This window comes from Antechinus flavipes, chromosome 4, assembly GCF_016432865.1.
Source record: "Antechinus flavipes isolate AdamAnt ecotype Samford, QLD, Australia chromosome 4, AdamAnt_v2, whole genome shotgun sequence".
Classification (NCBI taxonomy): Eukaryota; Metazoa; Chordata; class Mammalia; order Dasyuromorphia; family Dasyuridae; genus Antechinus; species Antechinus flavipes.
Window position 1 is genome coordinate 457,137,865 of NC_067401.1, and position 26,042 is coordinate 457,163,906.

Sequence of the window (26,042 nt, forward strand, 5' to 3'; positions counted from 1 at the left end):
CTGTGTTTAGCTACTTCTGCCTTGACTTCAGAGGGCATTTAACCAATGTTTTTTAAATTAATCTGGCAGTTCTCTAGTGGGGCTTGGATTTCCTAGTGAGCCCCAAAGATTGAGGACTTCACTACTCTTGAGTGTAGAAAGCAAGGGACGTTTTTAAACACCTATGCAGATTATACAATGTGAATTTCCTTTATGACAGAGGGATCATGATCTTTTTCTAAAGTGCAGGCTTCTGCTCCTTTTAAAAGAGAAAGTAAATACTCACAGTGGTCATCTGGGAGATAGAAACATTCCTTGAAAAGAGAACAAAACCTAATCAGAAGGATTCCAATGGGAAAATGAGGAAGCTGGATGTAGAAGGGTGCTGCTGAATTCCATCATGTTGGAGGGTGGAAGGATGTGATGAAGCAGTAAAAGGGAGAAGGATCAGTTGGAGGCAAGAAACAAAGCACGTTCTTTCTGAAGGGGATGGAATTAGACCTTCTAGGGAAGAAGCAGCTGTTGGATTTTTCAAAGTATTGTGATGTGGCTCTTGGAAGTCACTAAGTGAAAAACCAACCAGGAAAGGTCAGAGGGAGACAGATCACTACTACTTGTTGGTGATTCTCTTCTGAGGAACAATGACTTGACTATTTATTAATAACTATAAAGAGGCCCATTGTTTTCTAAATGCCTATGCTGAGGACATGATGGTGTCAGAGAACAGTTATCCACTTTTGATGAGAAATGTGGGTATAAATGAGGCTGCCAGAAGAATTCCAGAAACTCTTGCTAAGGAACACAAAGTTTTGGAAAAGGAAAGGAAGAATTTAGGGCAAAGCTAGTGATTTCATCATTGTGGTTGGCTGAAGATAAAGGTTTTGGAAGGGAAAGGGAGATGTAGGAAGAGAACATTTGGTTAAGAATATGGCAGCTGAGAATGGGATTTGGACTTCTGGATTAGAATTTGAAAATTTTAAATGATAGGCTACTGAACAACGATGAAGTACACCTAATAAGGGATAATAAAATATATATTTTTTGGGTCTTTAAACCAAAAAGGATGGAGGAGATGGAAAACTGCCTGTTGATTTCCAACCTAAACAGTAGCTATGATGAGGGGAGAATACTATTTATAGTGGACAATCTCAGAAATTCCCAAGATAGAAAATTTTAAATAGGTGCTAGCCATAAAACATTGTCTCATATGTCTATGCAAACATGTACAAAGTACAGGTAACATGTCTATTAAAAAAAACAATAACTCAACAACTGGAAGATATAATTGCTTAGATACTCTCAATGAAAGATCCTGGAGAATGGGAAAAAATCCAGTAGGATTGGAGAAGAACAAATTCAAATGTGGGAAAAGAATGTAGTCTGAGATAATAGTTGATGGTGCCTTAGAAGAGAGTGAACAGGAAGGAGTTACAGATATCTGAACTTTACCATGTTATTTAAATATAGAGATGGCATAAGGCTGGGAGGACATTGAAGACATTGGGAAAAGGAAATTTTTGAATTTTATTTATGTTTTCACTTTATGAAAACAAGAATTTCATTTTATAAATGTGATTTATAGGATGAATATAAGCATGGTTTATGTACCAGCTACAACTTAGTTATCTCTAATAGAATACTAATATTAGTAATAATAATATATTCTTTCTCCATAAAATTTTAAATCATTGATACAAGATCTTTAACAAGTTAGACATTTTCTCAAAAATGTGTTTTCTCACAAACTGAATAAATTTCTACAATAAAAGTTAATTGTCTGTTAGTCTTTTTATCACCCTTTTCCTAAAGCTAGATAATACTATTTATGTGCTTTCTCTTTCTATTAATTACCCAACTAAAACAAACCTCAGTACTGTATAGCAGTTATTTTGTTCTTTTTTTTTTACTTATGTAAACTCTATGCAATTAAAACAATTTCAACCTTACCTACTAAAGTGAACCATTAGCAAGAAATTAAGCCATTGAAAAAATTAGAAATGAATATACAAAAAGTCACTGACTCTATTACCATGTCCTTCAAGAATTTTAATTGCTTTAAAGCAATGGTCCCAATAAGGAGGCTAAAGAGTCTCCAAACTGTTTACATTACAGCAAGCACTTGAATTCTTCGCCATGTAAATATCTAGCAATGAAGGGCAAAACCAGTTTACACTATAAATTCATATGTAAAACCTACAGAGGGTGGTGGTAGAAGATTATAAGAAAGATCACATTGCAAAGCTGTGAAGTAGAGAAAACTATGTGTAAAGAAATCTAGATGAGCACCCAACCAAGCGAGTTCATTCTATGAACATTTAGAAATAAAATAAAGTTCCTCTCTTCTTCAGATGGAACACATCCTTTAGTGTTTCCATAATGACCTATTTTAATAATTAATGACTGGACAACAACTACAATTGGATTTTAACATTTTTGTCCTTACTCTGGTGTAATAAGGAAAAGGAAAGGAGTTTAAGAAAATAAAGTAAGAACAGATGGAGAAATCCAAATGAGCAAGGAATGCAGCTCTACGGGAGGCAACACCATTTTGGAAACCCTGAGAGACAAATGTAAGCCATCTGAAAGAAGAGAAGATGTCAAATAACTGGAGGGAAAAACTATCCCTACAAGGTGTAGTTTTACATTATTAACATCAAAGGTAACTAAATGGAAACATAACAACAAACTCATATGATTTCTTTTTCAAGCCTATAAAATTTTTATGAGCATAATCCGCTTGTAAACAATGGTCTCCTCCATTAGAACATGGCTTGCTTGAGGGCACAAACCATGTTTTTGTCTTTTTAGTATCCCTGTGCTAAACTTTGGGGCTATGAAGAAAAGAAAAGACTCTTTTCTTTCCAATATCTTATGTTCTCCAAATTGTGCTGACTTGATACCGAACCATCTTTGGGGAGAACCTAGCAGGGTCTGTGGTCTTCTGGTTGGTTGCTTGTCCTTTGTTCTTGAAGAGGATAAAAATGACATTGCTATGCTAGAATCAAGGGAGTCTAACAGTGGCTGATCAGACCAACATGACCCTGGAATACTCTACCACAGGTTGGGCACAAATAGTCCCTATGAACATTTGGGGTGGTGAATTTGTGAATCTCACATTGCTTTGGAGCTACTTTAATTCTGCTTTGATAGAGCACAGCACCTTCTCTGACAAGGAAGTCACCGCTTGGTGATCCCAGTGTTTCCTATGCCATTCAATTAATTCCAAAATTATTAAACCTTGAAAGTTTCTTTGTATCACTTTTTCTGACTGCACGTGAGTGTTTGCTTTGTGTGAGTTCTCCATCAAATAGTCCTTTTGGTGAATGTACATTTGGCATTTGAATGAGGTGGCCAACCCAATGGAGTTTTGCTCTCTGCTTGGAAGTTTAGTTTGAGAAAGGATCTCAGTGTTTGGTATCTAATCTTACCAGGTGATCTTCAGAATCTTCCCAAGGCAAATACAATGGAAGCCATTCAGTTTCCTGGGTTGGTGCTAATATAGTGTTTGGCTTTCTCAGGTATAAGACAGCAGAATGGCTCCATATACTTTCAGTTTGGTAGTCAGCCTAATACCTCTCTTCTTCCACACTTTCCTTTGGAGCCTCCCAAACACTGAGCAAGCTCTGGCAATGTGTGTGCAACCTCATTATTAACATGGGCGTTCCTGGAAAGTATATTGCTAAGGTGAGTGAACTTATCCACAGCATTCAAAACTTCTCCATTTGCTGGAACTGCTGCTTCCACAGAGGGTGGATGGATAATGGAACACCTTGGACTTGGTGTTGTCAGGCCAAAATGAGCATAAGTAGCAGAGAACTGATCCACACTTTATTGCATCTCAGCTTCAGAGACTGCTTGGAGTGCATGATCATCTGCAAGCAAAACAGCATGCACCGACATTCCCCCCACATTAACCTTTTCAAGTTGAATTTACCATTTGTGCAGTCGCTGACCTTGGTGCTGTGTTCATCCTCACTGAAGGCGTTTGACAACATGGCAGAAAAGATCATTCTAAAAAGCATGGGAGCAAGCTCACAGTCCATTGGTGACTGGGAAAGCATGAGAGCATCATCCATTATCCAGAGCCTGGGCAAGTGGGCCAGGGTGAAATTGATATACAATACTAATGAACTCTCAGCAGCCAAATTTTGACATAATTTTCCCTGACCTCCAATGACAGTATCAAAGGCCTTGGTCAAGTCTATAACCATTGCACATGTATCCCTGCTCTGTCCCTGGTATTTCTCTTGGAGTTGTCAGGCAGTAAACACTGAATCAACCCTTTCTTGGCCCTTTCTGATGCTACACTGACTCTCAGATAGATCATCCTCTTCCAGGTGTAAGGTCAGCCTATTAAGGGGAATTCTGGCAAAAATCTTGCAAAATAATGACCAAGAGAGAGACATCCCCCTCTGTGATTATCACAGTATAATCCATTCCTTTTATCTTTATAGAGATGGACAATGGAGTCAGCCGGACTCCTGGGTCATAACCTCCATTTACCATATAATCTGGAAAACTACAGTCAGTTTTTGTATGAGCAATGAACCCACCACCTTGCAAGTTTGGAACAGAATCAGCACCAGGTGTTTTGTCATATGAAAGGAACCTAATATGGCATTCTAAACCTCTTCTTTTGTTGGAACTGCAGCTAGGGAGGGATTCAGATAAATGATCAAAGGCTTTACCATTGATTAATGATGGTCTTTTAAGTCTTCTGGTGTAAGCCCCAGGGTGCTAAGCTCCACATCAGGATGAAACTTTTGACTAGGGAGATGGCCTAGACTACTCGTCTTCCCACTCTAAGAGTTTGTGTGTCTAGAAATCATTTCTACCTCCAACACTGGAGCTGTTAAAAATAACATTTTACCATTTTTGTGCTGTAGGCATGAACTGAAATATGGGGACAGGAGAAGGAAATTCAGGACCATGAAAAATATCTAAAATATAGTATGACCATTATCCATACTTGTTTTGATAATGTATCCCATAGGTTTAAATAATTAATCCTAAGGATTATCATATGCCTCAGGGGAAATCACATTCATTCATGATGCTCAAATCTCATTTGAGTTATAAACTTTCTTCAATAATTTAAACCCAATGATTTCTGTGAGATTGCTGTTATATAATGAATTTAATAAAGGCACCGCATATTTAGTCTGATGTTTCCTGCAATGTTGATTTGGTAACAAAATAATGTGGCTCCAATATTTAATAACAGTTACCAGGGTGGCTATTATATTTGGAGATACAGATCTCTGAAATTCAAATACTAGGAGTTATTGTCCTTAAGTCCATTTGTGAAGTGATCTTTTAAAGTGGATAGAAAACTATCCACATTATTTCAAACCTTATACCCACCTATATTAATAATCAAAACATTTGAATGAACACTGACTCAGTGGCAACGTGGTCTGTGAAAAGAATGCTGGGCTTAGGGTCAAGAGAGCCCTATCTGGGATTGGTTTTCTGATTCTCACAGACTTTATGGCTGCAGTTGTCATTTAAGCTCTCTGAGTCTTAGTTGCCTCATCTGTAAAACGGGGACAATAATATCTATAGTACCTAACTCGGGCTGCTGTGAGGATCAAATGAGATGATGTGAACAAAGTGCTTTTAAAATCTTAAAACTCTAGAAAAATCTTAGCTGCCATGTGGGAGGCACCTGGAGGAAGATGCAAGAAGAAATATATATTGTCTGTCAAAGAGTTCACAATACAGTTGGGAAGAAAACATGTGTCATGTGGAAAGGTAGCCAATAATAAAAAAGATAAACATTCAATAAAATATAAAAAGTCCCAAGGCAAATTATGTGGAGATGATAAAGAAATAGTTTAGACCAGCGATCAACAGAGTGTTGGAATTCCTGGGGCGGTCCACAAGATTATTCATTGATTTGAATGTCATTGATTGAAGTACAAAAAAATGCAAGGAAACTAACACACACACACACACACACTCTCTCTCTGTATACACACATATGTATGTATACACATAGTGTATAGATTTATGTATACAAATATATATATATATATATGGAAATTAAGCTTTAATAATATCTAAAATACTTATTGACACTGCTGCCCTCACCTGATCTTTATATCATATATTTCCAGGCCATATTCAGTAAGCAAGGTGACATTAGGGTAGAGTATAGCAACTTTCTGTTCATGGTTTGTGTTTCATGGTTAACAGGTTAACATACCTGTTCATGCTATTTATGGATTATATTACCTGACTTTAACTAAATCAATTCTCCCAAAATGGGCAATTGGTTTAAGATTCCTGTAAAGAAACTGTAGATTGAAAAGAGTACTAAGGAACAGGAACACAAGAAAAAAACAAAGAGAAAATGGTAGAACTAGCATCTTTTTTGTTCCTAATATGAAATCTTTATTAGTCAAAGTCCAAGGTAATGATGATAATCTAATTAGATCTAACAAGAGGTTAGCTCCCCAAATTCAAAATTGTCAAGATAATGTGCAACATGGGTCTATCCCTAGCTATTCCTAATGCTGAACTTTACTCTAAATATTGGTTGTACTTGGAGATACTAGCAAATGATAGAGAAATTTAAATTTAAATTAGCAAATGATAGAGAATTTAAAAACTAGACAACTAGAATATCTAGATGAAACTACAATTTTTCAGTAATGTTTAGTATCCTAAGCTAGGTCACTCTCTATTCCTCATTCTCTCTCATTTTATTTTCCTACATGTTTTTATAATATATGTATATATATAATCTAACCATTGTACACATATATGATAAATATACATGTTTTCATGTGAGTTTAAAAAGTCTTGCTAATAGTATGAATAATCAAAAGAATGCTGCAAGAGGTCATTAGAAGGCAAGAGAATTATGGATTGCAGAGAGTTGGAAAGACTTCACTAAAAGGAGAAATTAAGTTCAATGTTGAAAAATAGGTTTGTTTTATATGAAAAGTGAAAGACAATCTCTGTGCTATGATGATGACAAAAGGGACAATAGAAGGGAAATGATACGAGCAGAGACCAGTAGAGAGAAAGGAAAAAGGAAGAAAAGCCAGTGGGCAGGAAGGATGGAACAGAGAGGATGCAGAAATATTTCAAATTGGTCAGAGTAGAAAGGTCAGAACAAGTTCAAAATGACCAGCACTTAGGGACTTCCAATGTCTGGTTCCCTTTCCAACCATTTGCCGTGGGGCTCTCTTTGATGTGTACCATGTTCTGGTGAAACTAGACTACTTCCTGACTGTTCACTACAGTGGACATTTCACAGCCATGGCATTTATACAAGACATTTTCCAAGTCTAGAATCCATTTCCCTCTTCATCTCTGCATTGAAGAATCCTTTTTCTTTCTTTGAGACATCACCTTCTCTGTGAAATCTTCTCTTAGAAAACCAGTGATTAGTATTTTCTTATTCTAATTAGAATATAAAGTCATCGAGAGTAGGGTCTATTTTATTATTATCTTTCTATCCCTACAGTCTGAGAGGGAACCTTGCCCAGAGTATGTTATAGGCCAGAACTTGAAACAAGGTGCTAAGCCAGTGGAATTGATAGAGACAATGATATTTAACAGTTCTTTAGCTCAGTACATGTACTTAGTACTTACTATAATTGCACAAGATTCACACCTTTAAGAGAGCATATATAAGTTAGGAGACTCAACCAGGATTCAGTCCAGGAGATATAGAAGCCAGAGAAGGCAGTCGGGCAGAAAAGGAAGACAGAGAAGTGGTGGCAGGCTGTCCTGTGGAGAACACTGAAACCAAGATCCGGAAGGCCTCCAGAAAACTAGCTGAGTCCCAAGTGAAGGAGATAAGACTTTGAAGGAGACAATAAAGGATTTGGACTTTAATACCTGGCTGCACTTGGGGTGGTTACTGAACTGAAACGAAGGCTGCTCCCAGAAGCCCCCCAAAAAACCTGCTCCCAGAGAACATTGCATTTTAGAGAAGAATATTACAATAGTAGGTGCCTAAGGAATCTTAGCTTAATTGTATTGTGGTGGAGGGCCTCGAATGCAAAGTTAAGGGGCTTGAATTTTACACAACAGGAAGGCAAAGACTTCCTGAAAACTAGAAAATGTAGTCTGGTGGGCTTTAGACCAAGAACTCCTTGAAAACAGGGGCTTTCTTGTATTTCTTTATATCTCAAATGCTTAGCTCATTACTTGGCACATAGTAAGTACTTAATAAAAGTTACATAATTAATTGATAGTATGTAATTTTTAAAAATATGCTTAAAATAATTCTTGTCAAAGTTCCCAACTTGATGACTCCCTGTTTGGGCATTCCTTGTTGGGAAAAGTTACTTGCCAGAATTTAGGAGGCATTATTGGTTTTAAGAAGACACAGACAAAAAAACTAAACACTGGGAGTACAGACTGTCAGGCTCCCTCCTGGTTCTTTTTTTATTTTCTATTTTCTCACTTGATGACCTCATCAACTCCCATGGGCTTAATGATGATCTTGATGTGGATTACTCACAATTCTGTATTGTCTTTTCTAAGCTGCAGTCTCATATCTCCAGTTGTCTATTGCATATTTCAAATGGAATTTTCCACAGGCTTTTCAAATGGAAAAATAAAAATCATTAGTAAAAACCATTACCTTTCCTTTCAAACTCCTTCCCTCCTTAACTTTCCCAGTTTAGTTAAGGATACCACCATCCTTCATGTCATCCAAGTTTGCAATCTTGGAATTATCTTCCCTCTCTCTTATTCCAAATAACCAATCATGGCTTCCAGTGGGAAGGCACTGACAATTGGAGCAGCCAGGTTGGAGACAACCCCCCCTAAAATGTCCCTGCCCTCAAGGATCTCACAGTCTGCTCCTGGAAACAACAATTACACAGAAAAATATGAAATATATGCAAAGTGCCTTCTGGGGGAAATGAAGACAGGTTTACTACAGGAAGTGGCTCTGGATTTGAGCTTTGAGAAAACCCAGGATTCTATGAGAAAGAATCGAGGAGGAAGAAAGCTGTCCAAAATAGGGCTGGATGGCCTGGGTAAAGGCACTGAGCTGGAAGCTAGGATGATTCTGTATGAAAAACAGACAGTAGAGCAGTGTGATTCTTCCATAGAAGGAAGGAGAGGAATGTGTACCATGAATGGGAGATACATTCTGGGGGCTTTAAAAGTCAGAAAAGTTGGCCTTTTATCCTAGAAGCAAGAGGAAGACAGCAACCATTTTTGAGCTTGGGAATAACAAGGTGCTTTAGTAACGTCATTTTGGCAGTTGTGTGGAGGATGCACAGGAAAGGGGCCAGACTGGAGTCAAGAACAATGTTTTCCCTGTTGGGTCACTGTACTGAAGGACACTTGGGAAGAATGAGTAAACAGAGGAGGAATGAAAACAAGAAAGCTAATACAGTGGGGGGGATGCCAATTATCCAAACATGATTCTGGATCCTTCCTTCTTATCTCCTCTCCTCCATCCTTTCCTCCTCCTCTCCATCTTTCCCTTCTGCCTTCCCTCTTTCCCTCTATCCTTCCCTCCCTCTTTCCCTCCTCCCCTCCATCCTTCCCTCCCTGCTTCCTTTCCTTCCTTCCTTTGATAGGGCTAGAGGTTGACTAGAATGATGAGATCAGGAAGTCATGGTCCTGTAAGCTTCAGCTGACGAATGGAGAGACATAACCCAGAGAAGACAAGATTTTAAGGAGACAGAGTAGCTGTCTTGAGTTATTTGAAATAATGGGTGAAAGTGGCAAGAAGGCAGATTTGGGCTTCATTAAGGAATAATTTCCTATCCTTGAGTTGTTCCTGGCAGGAAGGAGTTGCTTTGGGAAGCTGGGGGTTCCACCACAATTGAAGCCTTCTTATAAAACAGGCACATTGAATGCTTCTGAGTTTGCCACAGAGAAGATTATATAGTTCAGGTTGGACCTGGTGACTTCTGGGCCACCTTCTGACTCGAACAATCTGTGATTTGGGGATTTCAGTGATAGCAAGTTTCAGAAACCATTAATATAGGTAAAATTTAAATCAGGATTTTTGTCATACTAATTCAAAAATTTAGACATTTTGTGTTTTCCATTTTTCTATAAAGCTGCATCGAACATGACTAACCTTAAGAAATATTCAACTCCAGTTGTGAAGCTTGTTTGCTCAGACATTGGGAGATATTTTTTTAAAGAAAAAAATATTGGGCAATGAGATGATTGAGACCAGTTCCAATGATCTTGTGATGAAGAGAGTCATCTACATTCAGAGAGAGGGCTGTGGGAAATGAGTGTGGATCACAAGATAGCGTTTTCACCTTTTTGTTGTCGTTTGCCTGCATTTTGTTTTCTTTCTCATTTTTTCCTCTTTGATCTGATTTTTCTTATGCAGGAAGATAATTGTAAAAATACATATACATATAGTGGATTTAACATAAAAAAGAAAAATATTGGGGCAGCTAGGTGGCACAGTGGGTAGCACATCAGATGTGGAGTCAGGAGGACCAGAGTTCAAAACTACTCTCAGATACATGACACTTACTAGCTGTGTGACTCTGGACAAGTCACTTAATCCTGTCTGCCTTGCAAAAAGAAGGAAGGAGGGAAGGAAGAGAAGAAAGAAAACATGTTTTATGCACAATTGGGGCAACATGCTTATGCCGGAACAACTCACTGAAAACTAAAAACAAACAAACAAAAAAAACTGTCACAAAGTCTACACAGTGTCTACACTGTCTACACAGTGTCTACACAGTACAGACAATGAAATTATTGTTCATCTGAGCATTTAGAACTCTGTCACAGAGTTAACCACATGAATTTAACATTTCAAAGTAACGTATCTTTTTGCCTCCAAGTAGTTCAAACATCTACATAACCAAATGAATTCTTCATTTTTCAGGAGGATATCTTGACATAACATGGGTCCAATGAATACTGAGCTTGATACAAGAGAGGGAAGATCTTTTGCTTAGCTCCTCTCATTATGTTTACACAACAGATTATATATTTCTCCTACCAAAAATACTTTGCCTCAAGAGCTGCTGGTGCTATCAATTCAACCATCACCATTAATCATTCAAAAACATACTGCAAATGTATGGGTTGACTATCATGATGTAGCACACTTTCGATTTCCAGAGCAGCTACATGTCTCTTGGGAACTAATTAAGATTCAGTGACAAGCAATAACCAATGGAACAAGTTATTTAATATAAAACTTAGGGGATCCCTTCCAGTTCTGAGGAATGGAGTAAATCATCAGCAATCTAAAAAATATCCACCAAGGTCACTTCTCAGAAATTGAAACAATCTGAGTAAAAAACAGAAATTTTGTAGAGTTTTGGTAGACTTAGTTCTGAAAAGCAATGTTTTTAATAATGCATTTAATACATAACAGCATCCATCATTTTAAAAACACTTTTCTCACTGGAAATGGGAATTCAATTTTACCTCCAGCCTTCGAGCTAAACTATTAGTTAACAGACTACAAAAGCAGATGGGCCCCAGATGATGGAGGGCTGAAGATTTTGTATTTTTATCCTAAAAGCAAAACGAAGCTTTTGTAAATATGTGAGTACTGGGATGATATGGGCAGATCTGTGTTTTAGGAAAATATTTGACTGCTTTAAAGAAAATGAATTGGGGAAGGGTTGGGGGAAACAGCTATTAGAAGCCATGATATGGCTCTGAACTAGACCTGAGCTTCCAAGAGTGGAGAGAAAGGAGCTTATTTGAGAGATGTGGAACTATGATGAACAAGATTGGTAACTGACTGGGTCACCTACAAATTCACACTACAAATCCTAACCCTAAATGCTGTTAGGCAGTCCTACATCTCACTAATTAACACTCACTATCCCACTCACCCCAGTAGCTCTTCTAAACCTTTTACTCCCTCCTCAAAACTCTCAAGACTCCCTTTACCCCCTTAGTCCCTATTCATGTCTCATATTTTCCTGAAAGAATTGAGACTCTTTACTGAGAGACGCCCTTTTTCCTCCATCCAAATCTGTTCTCGTTCAGGTGCTTTCTGCCACCATCATCTCCTTCATCTCCACCACCTATAATTCCAATTGAGTGGATGGTCATCAGTCGGGTAATGACTGAATAAGTTGTGATATATGAATGGATAATGGGATATTATTGTTCTATAAGAAATGATGAGCAGACTGATTTCAGAAAAGGCTGGAAAGACTACCTACTTATTATCCACAATCCTGTGTCTCCATTTCTCTTTTTAATCTCTCAAATTAAATGTTCCACAGACATCTTAAACATGTCACAAACAAACTGAATCATGATAATAGCCTTTTGATTGGGCTTCTTGCCTCATCTCTCCCCTCTCCAATCCATTCTTCACAGTTGCCAAATTTCATAAAGTATAGGACCAAGCAAAGAATTTTTGTGGCTTTCTGTAATCTCTAATATACAAAGATAATTCCACCTTTATCTCATCATTTTCAGTTTCTACTTTTGGGTATACTTTAAAATAGAAATAATTGTCATTTCCATAGTATATATGTATGTGTGTGTGTGTGTATATATATATATATATATATATTATGGGTATAGGTTTGACCAATTTTTAGGAAATTCACAATCACAGATATAGGAAAGTACTCTTATTCACTATTTTAGCTCTTATTGTGAAAATCATTTGACTTTTTCTATTTTTAAGGCACCAATTTTCTTAACTTGTTTTTGGGAAACTAAGGTAATTAGTTTCTATTTCAAATGGAACTATAAGTAGGAAAAAATCAAACACTTTATCAATTCAATCAATATACATTTTTTAAAAGTGCCTATTATGTCAGACTCTGTGCTTAACACTAGGGATACAAAAATAGACAAAAAATAGTGCCAGTCCTCAAGGAACTTATGATCTAACAGAGGAGACAATATGCAAATAAAGTAAGCGATATACAGGATAAATAGGAAATAATTCATAGGCGGAAGGCAACACAATTGAGAAGGGTTAAGAAAGGCTTAAAAGATAGGATTTTGTAACAGAAGTCAGGGAAGTCAGGAGGTGGAGTCAAAGAGGCAGAGCATTGGGACAGCCAAAGGGAGTACCCAGAGCCAACAGATAACACGGCCATGTGTGTGTCACTGGATAAAAGAGTACATGGTAGAGAGTAAGGTATAAAAAGATTGGAAAGATAGGAGGTGCACTAGGCTAAGAAGGGCTCTGAATGCCAAACAGAATTTTATATTTGCTCCTGGCGGTGACAGGGAGCCATTGGAGTTTATTGAGTTGGGTGTGATATAGTCAGACCTTTGCTTTATCAAAATAACTTCAATGACTGAACTGATGTATGGAAAGGGATTTTTTTCCTTTAAGAGTTAGTGAAAAGAATTACAATAGTGTCTAAGAATTTTTACAAGAATAAAAATAGAAAAAAGACCACAGATTCATGAAATTGTTTTGCTTTGAGTTTTTCTCAAGTGAAAACAGACTATGGCATGCTATCCCTACAGTGGGGAACCTCAAGAATCACTAACGATGACTTAAGTAATTGTAGGGATAAATGCAATCTTTGGCAGACAACACAGTGGAAGTAAAAAATAAAGGTTTTTCCTACCTTTCTAAAAGCTGAAGTGTGACAATTCAACAGAATCAATAGTAAAATTATCACATTTTCTAATTTAATAATGTAGCCTAGGATTTTTGCCTGAAATTGAAGTTGACCTGTTGAATCTGTATTCTTTTCTGAAAAGCAAGATGTTTTCCCTTCTCAGTTTCTGATACCTTTTCATTTTCCATTCTCCATTGAATCAGAGACAACAAACATGTTGAAAATCAGATTGAAATGTCATTGGGAAACATTTCACAAAATAAATACAAATACAACAGAACATAGATAATGTTAACATGTGTATTTCTAAGTCAGTTTATGCTTTCAGGGATCCCCATAACCTAGGTTTCTAACTGAATATAGCATTGTAGCATCATGTGTCCCTGACGACTACTCAGCATCCATCCCTGCCCACCTGTATCTTCAGTTCCTGTGGATGGAGTTCATCTGGCCCAAATCCTCGACATCCACAAGGTACATCTAGATCCTCTCTTACTATCACCTTACTTATTTTAAGTATCAATTCTCCATTAGCCATATTTGGGCTGAGTATTTTCCAAGGCAGAGCAATAGCTGAGAATTTCTGCCTTCTTGCCATTACTTATATTCTCCTGGAATAAGATATGAGAATGGGATCTTGTTTTTAATCTACTCTCAGGTGTGGTTTTCAAGTAAACCTCTATTCCTTTCATATAATTCTACTGATCCATCTTCATTATCAAAACATTTAAAGTTTTAGTTGAAATAAATTAATTTATTCTTAACTCTTATTAGTTAGATTAAATTGCTATGAAAAACACTTTTTTTTTTTACTCATATGTAGGCTACAAAGCTACATGCCAGCATAAGTTAGCATTTAATTTTGAAATTCTCCTTGAATTTCAAGGAGCCCAATTTTAAGAACAAGACTGATGGACTCTTTAAAAGACTGGTAAGAAAAATAATAAATTATTTATCAAGCGTTCATGTTGCTTTTAAAAAGTAGGATATCATCAAATCATTGAATTAAGACAGTAAAAGAATATCTTGATATAGAATTTAATTTAAATAATTTAAAGTTATAATGTCTTTTGCTGAAAATTTCAACAAATGATTTTGTTAAAATGTGTTCATTTTTAGCTTTAGGAATATGGATTCTTTTGATGCATTGGTACTTACTTTCCAATTGCATTGGGTAACACAGTAAGTTGATTGTCATCTACTTTTAGAGTGGTTAGTTTTTTCAACAGTCCTAGAAAGAGAGAAGCATGATTGTTAATATATAAAAGCAGATTTGTAACATTAAACTGTTCTAAAAACAAAATGAATCACTTGTTATAAACACATATCATAAATCATTAATATTTGCTGCTTAAATGAACACACAGAATTTTAGATGGCACAGTAGACAGAGTGCTGGGATCTGAAAACGGGGAGTTTCATTTTTGTGAAATCTGGCCTCAAACATTTACTAGCTGTTTATCCACAGTGCTGCAAGTACTTAGGCAAGTGATTTAGCCCTGTGTGCCTCAGTTTCCTCATCTGTAAAATGAGCTGGAGAAGGAAATGGCAAACCACTTCAGCATCTTTACCAAGAAAACCCTAAATGGGGTCATAAAGAGTCAGACATAATTGAAATGGTTGAACGACAACAACATTAATTTAAATTAAGCAAATATTAAGTGCCTATTATATATAAGGCACCATGCTAAGTGCTGAGAATTCCAAAACAAAATGAAAAACTGCTCTCACTAAGCATCCAATCTACCAGATATAAGATATTTCCACAAATTAAAAAGTACAGTATAATTTGAGGAGGGAGAGAGAACTAAGAACTAAATGGATCCAAGGAAAGTTTCTCATCTGAGGTGGTACCCAAGATGAGTCCTGAAGAAAGCCCAATATTCTGAGAGGCAAAGACCCTCCTGAGGGAGGGCTTAACACATGTGGAGGACTTTCTAGATTTAAAGAATCCATTTAATTTAATGGAAGTCCTGGGTAAACATATGGAACTAGAGTGCTATAAAGATTTGAGTTGGTGTTCCCTTCTGTGACAAAAAAGAAAAGCATACTTGAGTTTAAGCCTCTCCTATACTAGACTGTAATCTTCTGGAGCTCAAGGACTGAGTACAATCCTTGTTATTATAAGGATTCAAATATTTCTTCAATCAATGCTGAATGACTACTAAGATATTGCTATTTATTTCCACAGAGATGAGTTATGGACATTTCAAGTTCAATATGTTCAAATCATTCATTTTTTTTAGCTAGAACTCCATTCTCTTCCAACTTTCCTTTATTGGGAGAATCTCATTAAATTTTCAGTCATCTAAATTCACAATCTTGGAATCATTTTTGAAACATCATTGCTCACCCCCATCTCCCAATTCAATTGATTGCAAATCTTTTCAAATACAGCTCTATTTTATCTCTTACCTTTTTCTCCTTTGTTCTCTGTCTGTCTGTCTCTCTCTATGTGTATGTATACATATATATTTATATGTTGTGATAACTGTATTTCAGTATGATTTGTTTGCTTTTTAGTCTTATGGATTTTATTTTATGCATTTGAAAACATCACACTGAGAAAGAATACAGAGGATTCCTCAGACTGACAGCCAAAGGTATGAATGACATAAAAAAGGTGAAGAACCTCATTTCATGCCTGGAATACATCCATGTTTCTGAATCTTGAACAATTAGCTCCCTTAATAATCATATTAAGAGTCACTTTTTACACAAGACAATGAGGTTGCTCCAACTATTAGTCTTGCCTCTTCCCAATTCCTTTAATATATTTTATATTGATATAAATTAGATTTTGTGAAGTGTTTAGTATAGTGCTTGGCACATAATATGTGCTTAATAAATGTTTATTCCCCTCCTTCTCTTATATGTATAACTTTTGTTTTTCCTCCAAAAAAAAAAAAAGTCAGGTCTTTGCAAACAAGGACTTTAGACTTCTGTCTCTGTCCCTTCAGCACCTACACACTGTCGGACTCATAGCAGGTGATTTCTATTGATTAATTGTTTGACTGATTTGTAGTGATGATAGGTTTGAGGATGATTAGTTTGTCAGCTCACAGTCTGTCATCTGTGTGTCTAATAGATGCAGGTGACAGCAGGCCTTGCCTTGAATCTTTAATGGCTTCAAATTTTAATATCTGGACAACATGGAAATCACAACTGACTGTCCTTTGGTGATCATATGTTAGCAGGTCGGTTCTTATACCCCTAATCATTCTGATGATTAATGAATATGCTTTGTCTATGACTATAACTGGTCAGCGACATGGCAGATGTAGCATCCTTACCTTTACTGTGAGATAGCTGATAGGCATTTTTATGGTTTCAACAGATGAAGTTCAAGGGGAAAAGTTGGCTTTCAAAAAAATTTCCTCTTTTTGTAGTTTATTTATTTATTTTTGATTCTGAAACTAAATAGGCCTGAATCTGTAAGCTATCCTGTTTAAATCATAAGCAGTTATTGCAATTCAAATGTTAGTTCAGGATAAAAAGGGCCTTCTACCCTCTTTCATTTCATTGGGAAAATGAAAAAAGAGAATCCCACAATTGATCGACTGTTTATTAGAGTATGATTTTCATTAGACAAAATGAATGGGTAATTTAATTTCACTATTCCCATGTCTATAAGAGACCATATAACTAATCACCTGCCTCACAAAAAACTGCCACTACTCAAAGGCAAGGTTAGTGGAAGAAGGAGAATAACCAGGGGAAGGTTAGGGATAAATGGAATTATCCATCATTACTACTGGGAGGGGGAAAAAACTAATATTGATTTCCAGCTGATGATGAGTTTGTAACATACTGACTCATAAAGATAAGTATCTCAACAGTATTGCTCCTTCATTCTTCTCATCTTTGTGAATGAGACTCAAAGAAACAAGTAGTCCTAGCACTAGTGACTATAATTGATTTTTTAATATTTAATATTCTATGGACTATTGTAAAAAGTAGCCATTTTTTAGTTAAATGAAATTATTAGGATGTAAGAATTCTTGGTACAATTCCAGCAGCAGACAGGATGACAGGGGGGATATGTGGCTGATCCTGTTTGCCCATGGATCAGGCTTTAGATAAGGCCATCTGATTTGGAAATTGAGTGATCAATGATGACTTTGGAAGCTGCTGTTTCAGTTGAAAGATGAAGTTAGAATTCATTCTGCCAGGGGCGGGGGCGGTAGAAGTGAGAGGAAAAAAGGTAGAGGAAATACATCTAGATGACAGTTTTTTTCTCTCTTAGAATTGGTTTTGAAAGGGAAGAGAAATATAGTCTTAAGTGCTTGAGGAAATGATAGGGTCAAGATTGGAGGAGCACAAGCATTTCTGTAAGCAGCAGGAAAGGAGCAAGGAGACAGAAGAGACTGAAAATGAGAGAGACAACACCCAGAGAGAAGAGAAGGGGGAGACAGAAATACAGACAAACAATTTAATAAAGCAGACAAGAGGGGATCAGGTGAGTAGGGACCTAGGGCTAGCCTTGGCAAACAGAGCCATTGCTTTATCAGAGACTGGAGAAAAAGAGGAGAAAATGCAGATTGAGATCAAGGAGCTTTGAGATGGGGGAGGAGTGGCCCTATTTTCTAATTCAAGTACAAAGAGAGGGAAGATGTAAGGGTGGGAGTGGTAGGGAAAGTGTAGGAGCCTTGGAGGGAGAAGAGGTTTGGAAAGCTTTGATGAAGAACACAGTGAAGAGTCAAACAGGCGAGAGGCAAAGGATTACCTTGTAGCAATCAGGGCCAAAGGGAGATAAGACAACATCTAGGGAGCAAACACAATCACCATGGTTGTGATTCCTTCTAGCACCATTCAGCAGTGGAGGAGAAAGAGCAGAGAAGCTACATGATGGTGGCAGGGCAGGGCTGGGATTCGGTAAAGCATGACCAACAAGGTCAAAGGATTCAATAATAGAAATAATTCCAAATCTGGCTTCAAACACTGACTAGCTGAGTGATTCTGATCAAGTCACTTCACCTTATTTGCCTCAGTTTCTTCATCTGTAAAATGAGCTGGAGAAGGAAATGACCAACCAAACCAGCATCTACCAAGAAAAGCTCAAGTGGAGTCACAGAGAATTGGACACAACTGAAATGATTAAACAACAAGAACAACAATGATGTGAAACCATTTAATTAGAGGGTGTCAAGATTGACCTGGAAGGAGAATGAAGCCAGAGTAGGGTGGTAGCGTGGGAGAATCCTGAGAGGGAGATGGGCTAGAGGTCACGGTTAGATACACCTATGTGTCAGGAACTCTTTTAGCTTCAGGGGAAATAGAAACATGTATGTATAAATGCATCATATGTGTACACACACAGAAATACACATACACACATATTTATGTACATATATACATACATACACATATATATGGATGTATATGTGTGTGTGTGTCACACACACACACACACACACACACACACACCAGCAATTGAGGGAAACAGCATCAGATTGGCCACTTGTGTTTTAAGACTGTATGCTAGAAGAAAGAGATGGGTGAATTGTCAGAAGCATAAAGTAAAACACAGTGACGTGTTGGGAAATCAATACTGGTGCAGTCTGAAAAATGTCAGGTGAAAAGCAGAGAAGAGCCTCAAGTCAGGCAGATGAAACCTGCTCCTGAGAGAGAAGGGAGAGAGATGGCAGGCTTGGCATGGAGGCAGAAATCCAGCAAGTGGTTTGAACTCTGGTCCCATCGAGGGCAGCCTTGGCTCCTGGTGTGAGTGCTCCTAGTGCTCAGCCAGCCCGCAATCAGAAATCCTGATTGATTATTGGATGCTAATGGCGTCATCATTTAACATAAAGATTACCTCACTCCTATGTTGTGGCGAAACATGGTAAGAATGCATCTGCATTATCAATGGTGGGTGGTCTCTGCACCCTCAAGTTTGGATCCTCCCGACAGTCCCAAACCCCTTAGCCTCCTCTCTGCCTTGATTGGATGGCTGCAGGGTGGGGTATTCAATACCTCAATACCTCCTAAAGCCTTCCTTTGAGAGGTCAGGGACTTGGACTTCCCAGTTCCATCCTTTCCCCTTGCAATGATGCTAGTGTCTTCCTCCAATCGCTTCCATGAAGATTCCATTAGATTCTACATTTAATGCAGTGAGCAAAATGCTGAGCCATTATGTCATAAACTCTTATTTTCATATTCTCATTGTATAAGTGAGGACATGTGGGCCCAGGGAGCAAAGTGCCGATTTGCGGTGATACAACAGAAAAGTGTCAAATTTGAACACAGATCTCTGGACTCCAATCCAGAATTACTTCTATTGAACCACACAATTGATGACAGGGGTCTTGAAATTTTGTTATGAAACCATTTTCATTTCATTTCAACCACTCAGATTTAGGTTCTTTAAGAATCTGCATTATGGACAAAGCACATGGTTCATGTCCCGCTTGCTTGGACTTCATCATGGCTCAAGGAAACCGCCTAACCTTGAGAGACTCCATCACTTTGGCTCCTGACACCTCATTAGGTGTCTGTGCTCTTTGACCCTTGGCTGGAGGGCTCGTGGGCAAAGCAGGGGCTCTCATTTAAGACTTCTCCCTGGCTAACCATCCCTTCGTTTCCCAGCAGCCTCAGACTGGTCTTCATCATGCCTCCATGCCTTGATAACTTTTTCCCTTTTCCTGTTTTCCCCTTTTTGTGTTGTTTTTCCATATTCTATTTTGAGCTACCCAATGGCACAGAAGCAGTTATTTTTTCATATTTGTATTCTCCATGCTTAGCACCATGCTTGGCACATAATAGGTGCTTAATGAATGTTTATTGACTGATTCTTCCTTGAATCCAAAATCAATGCTAATTAAAGCAAAAACAAACAAACAAACCAAAAAAGGATTTTCAAGCTAAGTTGGATAAATGAAGGGAGAAGGGAGGATGATAAAAGAATGAAAAAGTTTGATTTTGCTTCTGTTTTATATTTGTCCTAGGAAGGTGACGATGAAAATATATACTATACTAATATATATATATATACTATATAAAATATAAATATATATAGTATATAAAATATATACGATAAGTGCATTTAATTTTCCTGAATAGGTTTAAACCAGGCCTGTCTTAATGATATCTTTAGGTACTGAAAGAACTGTCAGATGTGATTGTTTATCAATGATTAGCAATATTTAAAATCTATGGTAGTGGAAAAATACCATATTCTGATTATTTAATTCTGATTTTGGAAAAATACCAATTCTGATTATTTAAAGAGGATGGAATCTATAATGTATAAGCCAAGAATTTGCTTTTGTTTCCTGATAGGATTTTAGAACATCATATTTAAGATCTGCTTTGTGTTTATTTAGAAAGAGAAGCAGCAATGACTAAAAATCAGTATCACTTTATCAAGAATAGGTCATGTCAGATGAACCTCATTTTGGGACAAGCCTATTACTATAATGTTAGGTTAGGAACATTCTCTAGAGCAGGGGTCCTCAAACTACAGCCCGTGGGCCAGATGTAGCAGCTGAGGATGATTATCCCCCTCACCCAGGGCTATGAAGTTTCTTTATTTAAAGGCCCACAAAACAAAGTTTTTGTTTTTATTATAGTCCGGCCTTCCAACAGTCTGAGGGACAGTGAACTGGCTCCCTTTTTAAAAAGTTTGAGGACCCTTGCAGTCTAGAGCATATTTAAATTTCAGGAAAAATCATCTGAAAAGATCTCTCATGCCATTTTGGTATATGATGTAGTAGTATAGGTCTAGAGATTTGGAGCTGGATGAATGAACAAATAACAGTCATTGCTGGACACGATGTAAGAATGGGGATGGCTAGTGAAGTTCTTCTGGGATCTGTGCTTACCTATGTGTTCTTAATTTTTTCAGTAATGTGAATGATGTCATAGAAGGCATGATAGTCAAATTTGTAGATGATGCAAACCTAATTCGTTAAAAGCTAACTAAAACTAACTCATTAGGAATAATTAACATTGGATGAAGAAGTATCCAAAAAGATACTAGCAGGCTAGAAGGATTATTCAAATAGAATAAAATGAAATGCAATAGAGATGAGCAAAAAGTTGTATACTTTGCTTTAAAAATCAATTTCAATATTACAGGATAGGTAAACTATAGCTAGAAAAAATTCTACTCCAAATGATCTGGGGATCTTGATGGAATAAAAGCTCACTATAAGTCAACAGTGATGGGAAGTCCAAAGTAGCAAACAAAGTAATGCCATCTTAGATTGCATTTAAGAATATAATAATCAGAACAAAGAGAAGTCATAACCTCATTGCATTTTGGTCAGATCATCTCTGGAATATTGTATGCAGTTCTAGGTGTGGTATTTTAGGAAGAGAACTGACAAACTGAAGAGTGTTCAGAATACAATGACCAGGATGGTTAGAACATAAGAAATCATTGTATTTTAAGGATCATTTGAAAGACTTTGGGTGTGTCTCTCCCTTCAGACCAAGAGGTTCTTGACAACAGCAGGGACCCATATTGGACATTTTTTGTATCTCTAACACAGTGCTTTACATAAAACGAGTGCTTAATAATGTTTGTTGGTTGATTGGTATTTTAGGAAGAGAACTGACAAACTGAAGAGTGTTCAGAATACAATGACCAGGATGGTTAGAACATAAGAAATCATTGTATTTTAAGGATCATTAGAAAGACTTTGGGTGTGTCTCTCCCTTCAGACCAAAAGGTTCTTGACAACAGCAGGGACCCATGTTGGACATTTTTTGTATCTCTAACACAGTGCTTTACATAAAACGAGTGCTTAATAATGTTTGTTGGTTGATTGGTATTTCTCCTAGAGCAGAGAAGACTTAGAGAAGATCAGCTTGTACTCCAACATTTGAAGAGCTGTCATGTTTTGCTTAGCTTTACTCCAAAGGACATAATTCTGAGAAAAAAAAAACAGACATCATAGGGAGACCTGAGGCAACAAGTAAGTAAAACCCAAAGCCCAAACTAAGAACTTCCTAATGATCAGTTCCATCTGCCTGTGGAGGTCCCCCCTGCTGTACTTTGCCTGCTGGGCTGGAAGACCTCTTGTCACTGGTGCTGGATAGGAGATTGTTGTTCACGAGCAGCTTGTTCTGAGCTTGCTTCCCAGCTCTCAGAGTTCTGGACTCCCAGAATGTGCTTTAATGGATCAATCCATCAAGAGTTACTCTGTGTTCCACTGGGTGATGGGCATCAAGGTTACAAACAGGATAGTGAGGCAGTCCATAGATAAAAACACACAAAAATCAATACACTGTGAAGGAAGGGATGGAATAACATTAGAGTGATCGGGCAGGGATCCTCTTGGCAGGTGCTAATTGAAGGCTCCAAGATGCAGAGGTGAGCTGGGAACTAATACAAATGATCTCAAGCTAGAAAATGGGGTGCCACATGTGGGGAAAAGCAAGGAAGGTCCCATATGGTTAGAGGACCAAAGGTGAATAGGGAATAATGTGTAAATGAGCAGGAAAAAGATTAGTCGGATAGTGGAGGGTTAAAAGCCAAACAAAGGTATTTGTATTTGATCCCAGAGACCACTCATACATTTTGTTGACTATTAGGTACAAGTTGATGATTAGTTTATTTTGTGATGAACTTTTACTGACATCTTTAAGAGTCAGCCTGATGGAGCTGACCGAGTGCTGGATTTGGAGCTGGAAAGACCTGCCTCTTGTGGGTACTAGTTGTGTGACTCTGGGCACATTGATTAGTCTGCTCTGGGCACCTGTCAATGATTATACATGAAACTAGAGTTAAGGTACCTGTTGATCTGCACCAGTGAAATCACAGATCTGGACCACAAATTTTCTTTATAGATTTTTTTTATCTCTTCCCCTTAATAAAATTTCTATTATTTCTTATTCACTTTCCTAATATTCACAGGCTGTGTAATATGAATGGAAAAGGAAATTTCAAGGCTCTGTTAGGGGACAAGTTTTTGTCCCTAATAGTGGAGAGAGAGGTCCCCACAGAATGGGTTTTGTGATAGTAAGGAGATTCTGGCCCTCTCTGATTGACTTTCAAGAATTCAGATCCTGCAGTGGAATCTCCAGGAAACCCAAGAACCAATCAACCAACCAACCAATGACCTTTGCCTTGAATGTAGATGCCAAAAGCCTTTATGGTGATGGGAATGAGTCTCTGTGAGGGTTAATTCTGGCATAAAGGCAGTGAGAATCCATTTTTTAAAGTTCTAGATAAATGGTATCAGAATATTATTATTCTAAAGATCATTTTTCTTGTCCCTTCTCATTGTACATCTAGAACAATCATCCTCTTCTTTCATTCATCCCCTCTTGATGCTAAGCTCAAACCTTTTTTTGTTGTTCTAACAATTAAGTTTAGATTTAATGAAATAACTATGGGACAAAAAGAATCCTATTACAAGATGTTATTAGAACAACTCCACTTCTGGTTAAAAGACCCCCTCTGGCTGGAGCCTTGAACAAACCTGGATTCTTTGTGCTTTGTACTATTACCTCCAGACCCTACCAAGTACTTGGTACCTTCTAGGACCTGGTGGGGCATAACTCATCTTTACTTGAGCCACCTGCTCTCACCTACCTGTGTCAGCCTGCTTTTGAGTCTCATCTTTGCTCTTTACTCTAAGATAGACTGGCTGGTAATGGAGCTGAAACATCCCCAATGGAGAGTATACCAAAAAGGTTTACTACTTGAGAATAATAAAGGATGGGAAAGGAGAAAGGGAGGAAGCTTCACAGTGTGTCTAAGTTTATTTTATATAGGGGGCAGTTTCCAACATCAAATGCATTTATGTTCCAAAGCCTAAACTAAATGACTTTTGGTTTATCCATAAGATTGCATGTCATTATGAGTAATAATCAAAATAATAATAAAAAAAAGGGTTTCCAGCTTGATTTGATGATTGTGGCACATTATGTTCAATTTTCATTGTAATTGTTCAACTGAAGATAGTGCTTATTATATAGAATAGAATTAATATTTAGCAAAACAAATCATAATTTAAAATATATATTTTAGGGTGTTATGTTAAAAAATCTTGCATACAACAGTATTCTAAGAACCATAACTCCTATACTTTCTGTATTAAGAAAAGTAGTACATATTTAACAGATTATTCTAAATATCAGAAAGACATTTGTAATATAATGAAACAAATTGCATTATTGTAAATATCCTGGTTTCAAAGGTTTATCACAATTGGTCAAATTTCTGGAATTAGAAATCAAAGAACAGTTTTTTAAAAAAAATGCTTTAAACATTAACATAAAAATCTATAGGCTTAAAAACATTTGGTTGTCACCTTAATCATTCTCTTTCTTTGCACCATTAAGGAAACCAAGGCCCAGAGGGGCAGAGGGTCACCTACCCAATGCCCATCCATTACAGCACCACTCTCCTAAGCCCAGGGTTTCCCAGGCCAGTGCCCCTCAGCCTCTCCAACAGTTCTCAGATTTTATACCGGCTACTCAATTCAAAATCAGTTTGGTGCTCTTTGTTAATGGCACATCCCATACTCTCCCAGGAAAGATAAAAAAGATACCAGCAAATTGAATACAACATTTCATCAAGAAAATGCTCTTTCCTCACCTATAGAGTCAGGCAATTGTTGCAACATATTGGACGACAATAAGAGGTCTTCAAGTGCTTCACATCCCGAAATCTCCATGTCAACAGTTTCTATTCTGTTTTTGGACATATCCAGGTACACCAACATCTTTAATTTCCCTATAGACTTGATAACATCGCATAAACTCAGGGTTAGTTGAGAAGTTTTTCCAAGAAGTTTACAAGGAATAAAAACATGATGCTATTAAAGGTTTTATTTAAAAGCTCAAACATTCTTCAAATAGCTCTTTTGAGAAAAATGGAAAATTACCAATTAAAAAATACATTTCATTTCCTCAGGCAGAAATTATATTTTAGATGACTGAAACCAGACTCTCTTCTATAAAGCAGGGTAGAAATGGTGACTCCATTTGAGTATTGTTTCCCTCTTTTCTCTTTGCTCCTTCAACGTAAATGAATATTCTTTTTCCCTAGAGTCAATTGGCTTTCCTGATGACTGTCTTCCACTTCCTCTGGCCAGACAAGTCATTGTTTGACCCAATTCTTCCTTTGGGTCCCTATGGGGGTACCTGCTGACTGGTTAGAGGTCAGGAAAGGGATTTAAGGTCCCCATTAACGTTTATCATGATGCAGATAAAGGTATGATTGAGGACAACAAAGTTATTCTTTAATTTAGAGATTCCAGTGAGCCATATTCCCCCTGTTTTGAAGCTATAATCCCTTCTGTTCCTCAGAAAGCTATTGTCGGTCTTTATTAACTTACAGACATTTTGTCAGCATTAGCTTTTCTCCTGGCCGAAGTGTGTCCATGTTTTTAGGTTCCTAAATTTGGTTTCTCCAAACCCTTACCTGAAAATTCCTAAAAGAGCCACATGTACCAACAGATGGGGGATTGAGGATACAATAGTTCTGGTCTAAGTGCACCTGCTCTTCTCAAAAAAAAAAAAAGAGTAAGGGGGCTACAGCAGAACTACAGAACCAGCCTTGAAGTCAGGGCTGTTGACTCAGCAATTGGCAAACAG

At 37.4% G+C, this 26,042-nt stretch overlaps 1 protein-coding gene across 8 annotated transcripts in view; it reads right to left on the reverse strand.

Moving 5' to 3' along the window:
* LRRC7 (leucine rich repeat containing 7) overlaps positions 1–26,042 on the reverse strand; it is a 519,216-nt gene that overhangs the window by 118,881 nt on the left and 374,293 nt on the right. For all 8 annotated transcript variants that reach the window (XM_051999446.1, XM_051999443.1, XM_051999441.1 and 5 more), the window contains exons 10-11: positions 25,042–25,186; positions 14,655–14,727 (exon numbers count right to left, since the gene is read on the reverse strand). In XM_051999446.1, coding sequence (XP_051855406.1) covers positions 14,655–14,727; positions 25,042–25,186 — 218 coding nt within the window. The remainder of the gene's footprint in view (positions 1–14,654; positions 14,728–25,041; positions 25,187–26,042) is intronic.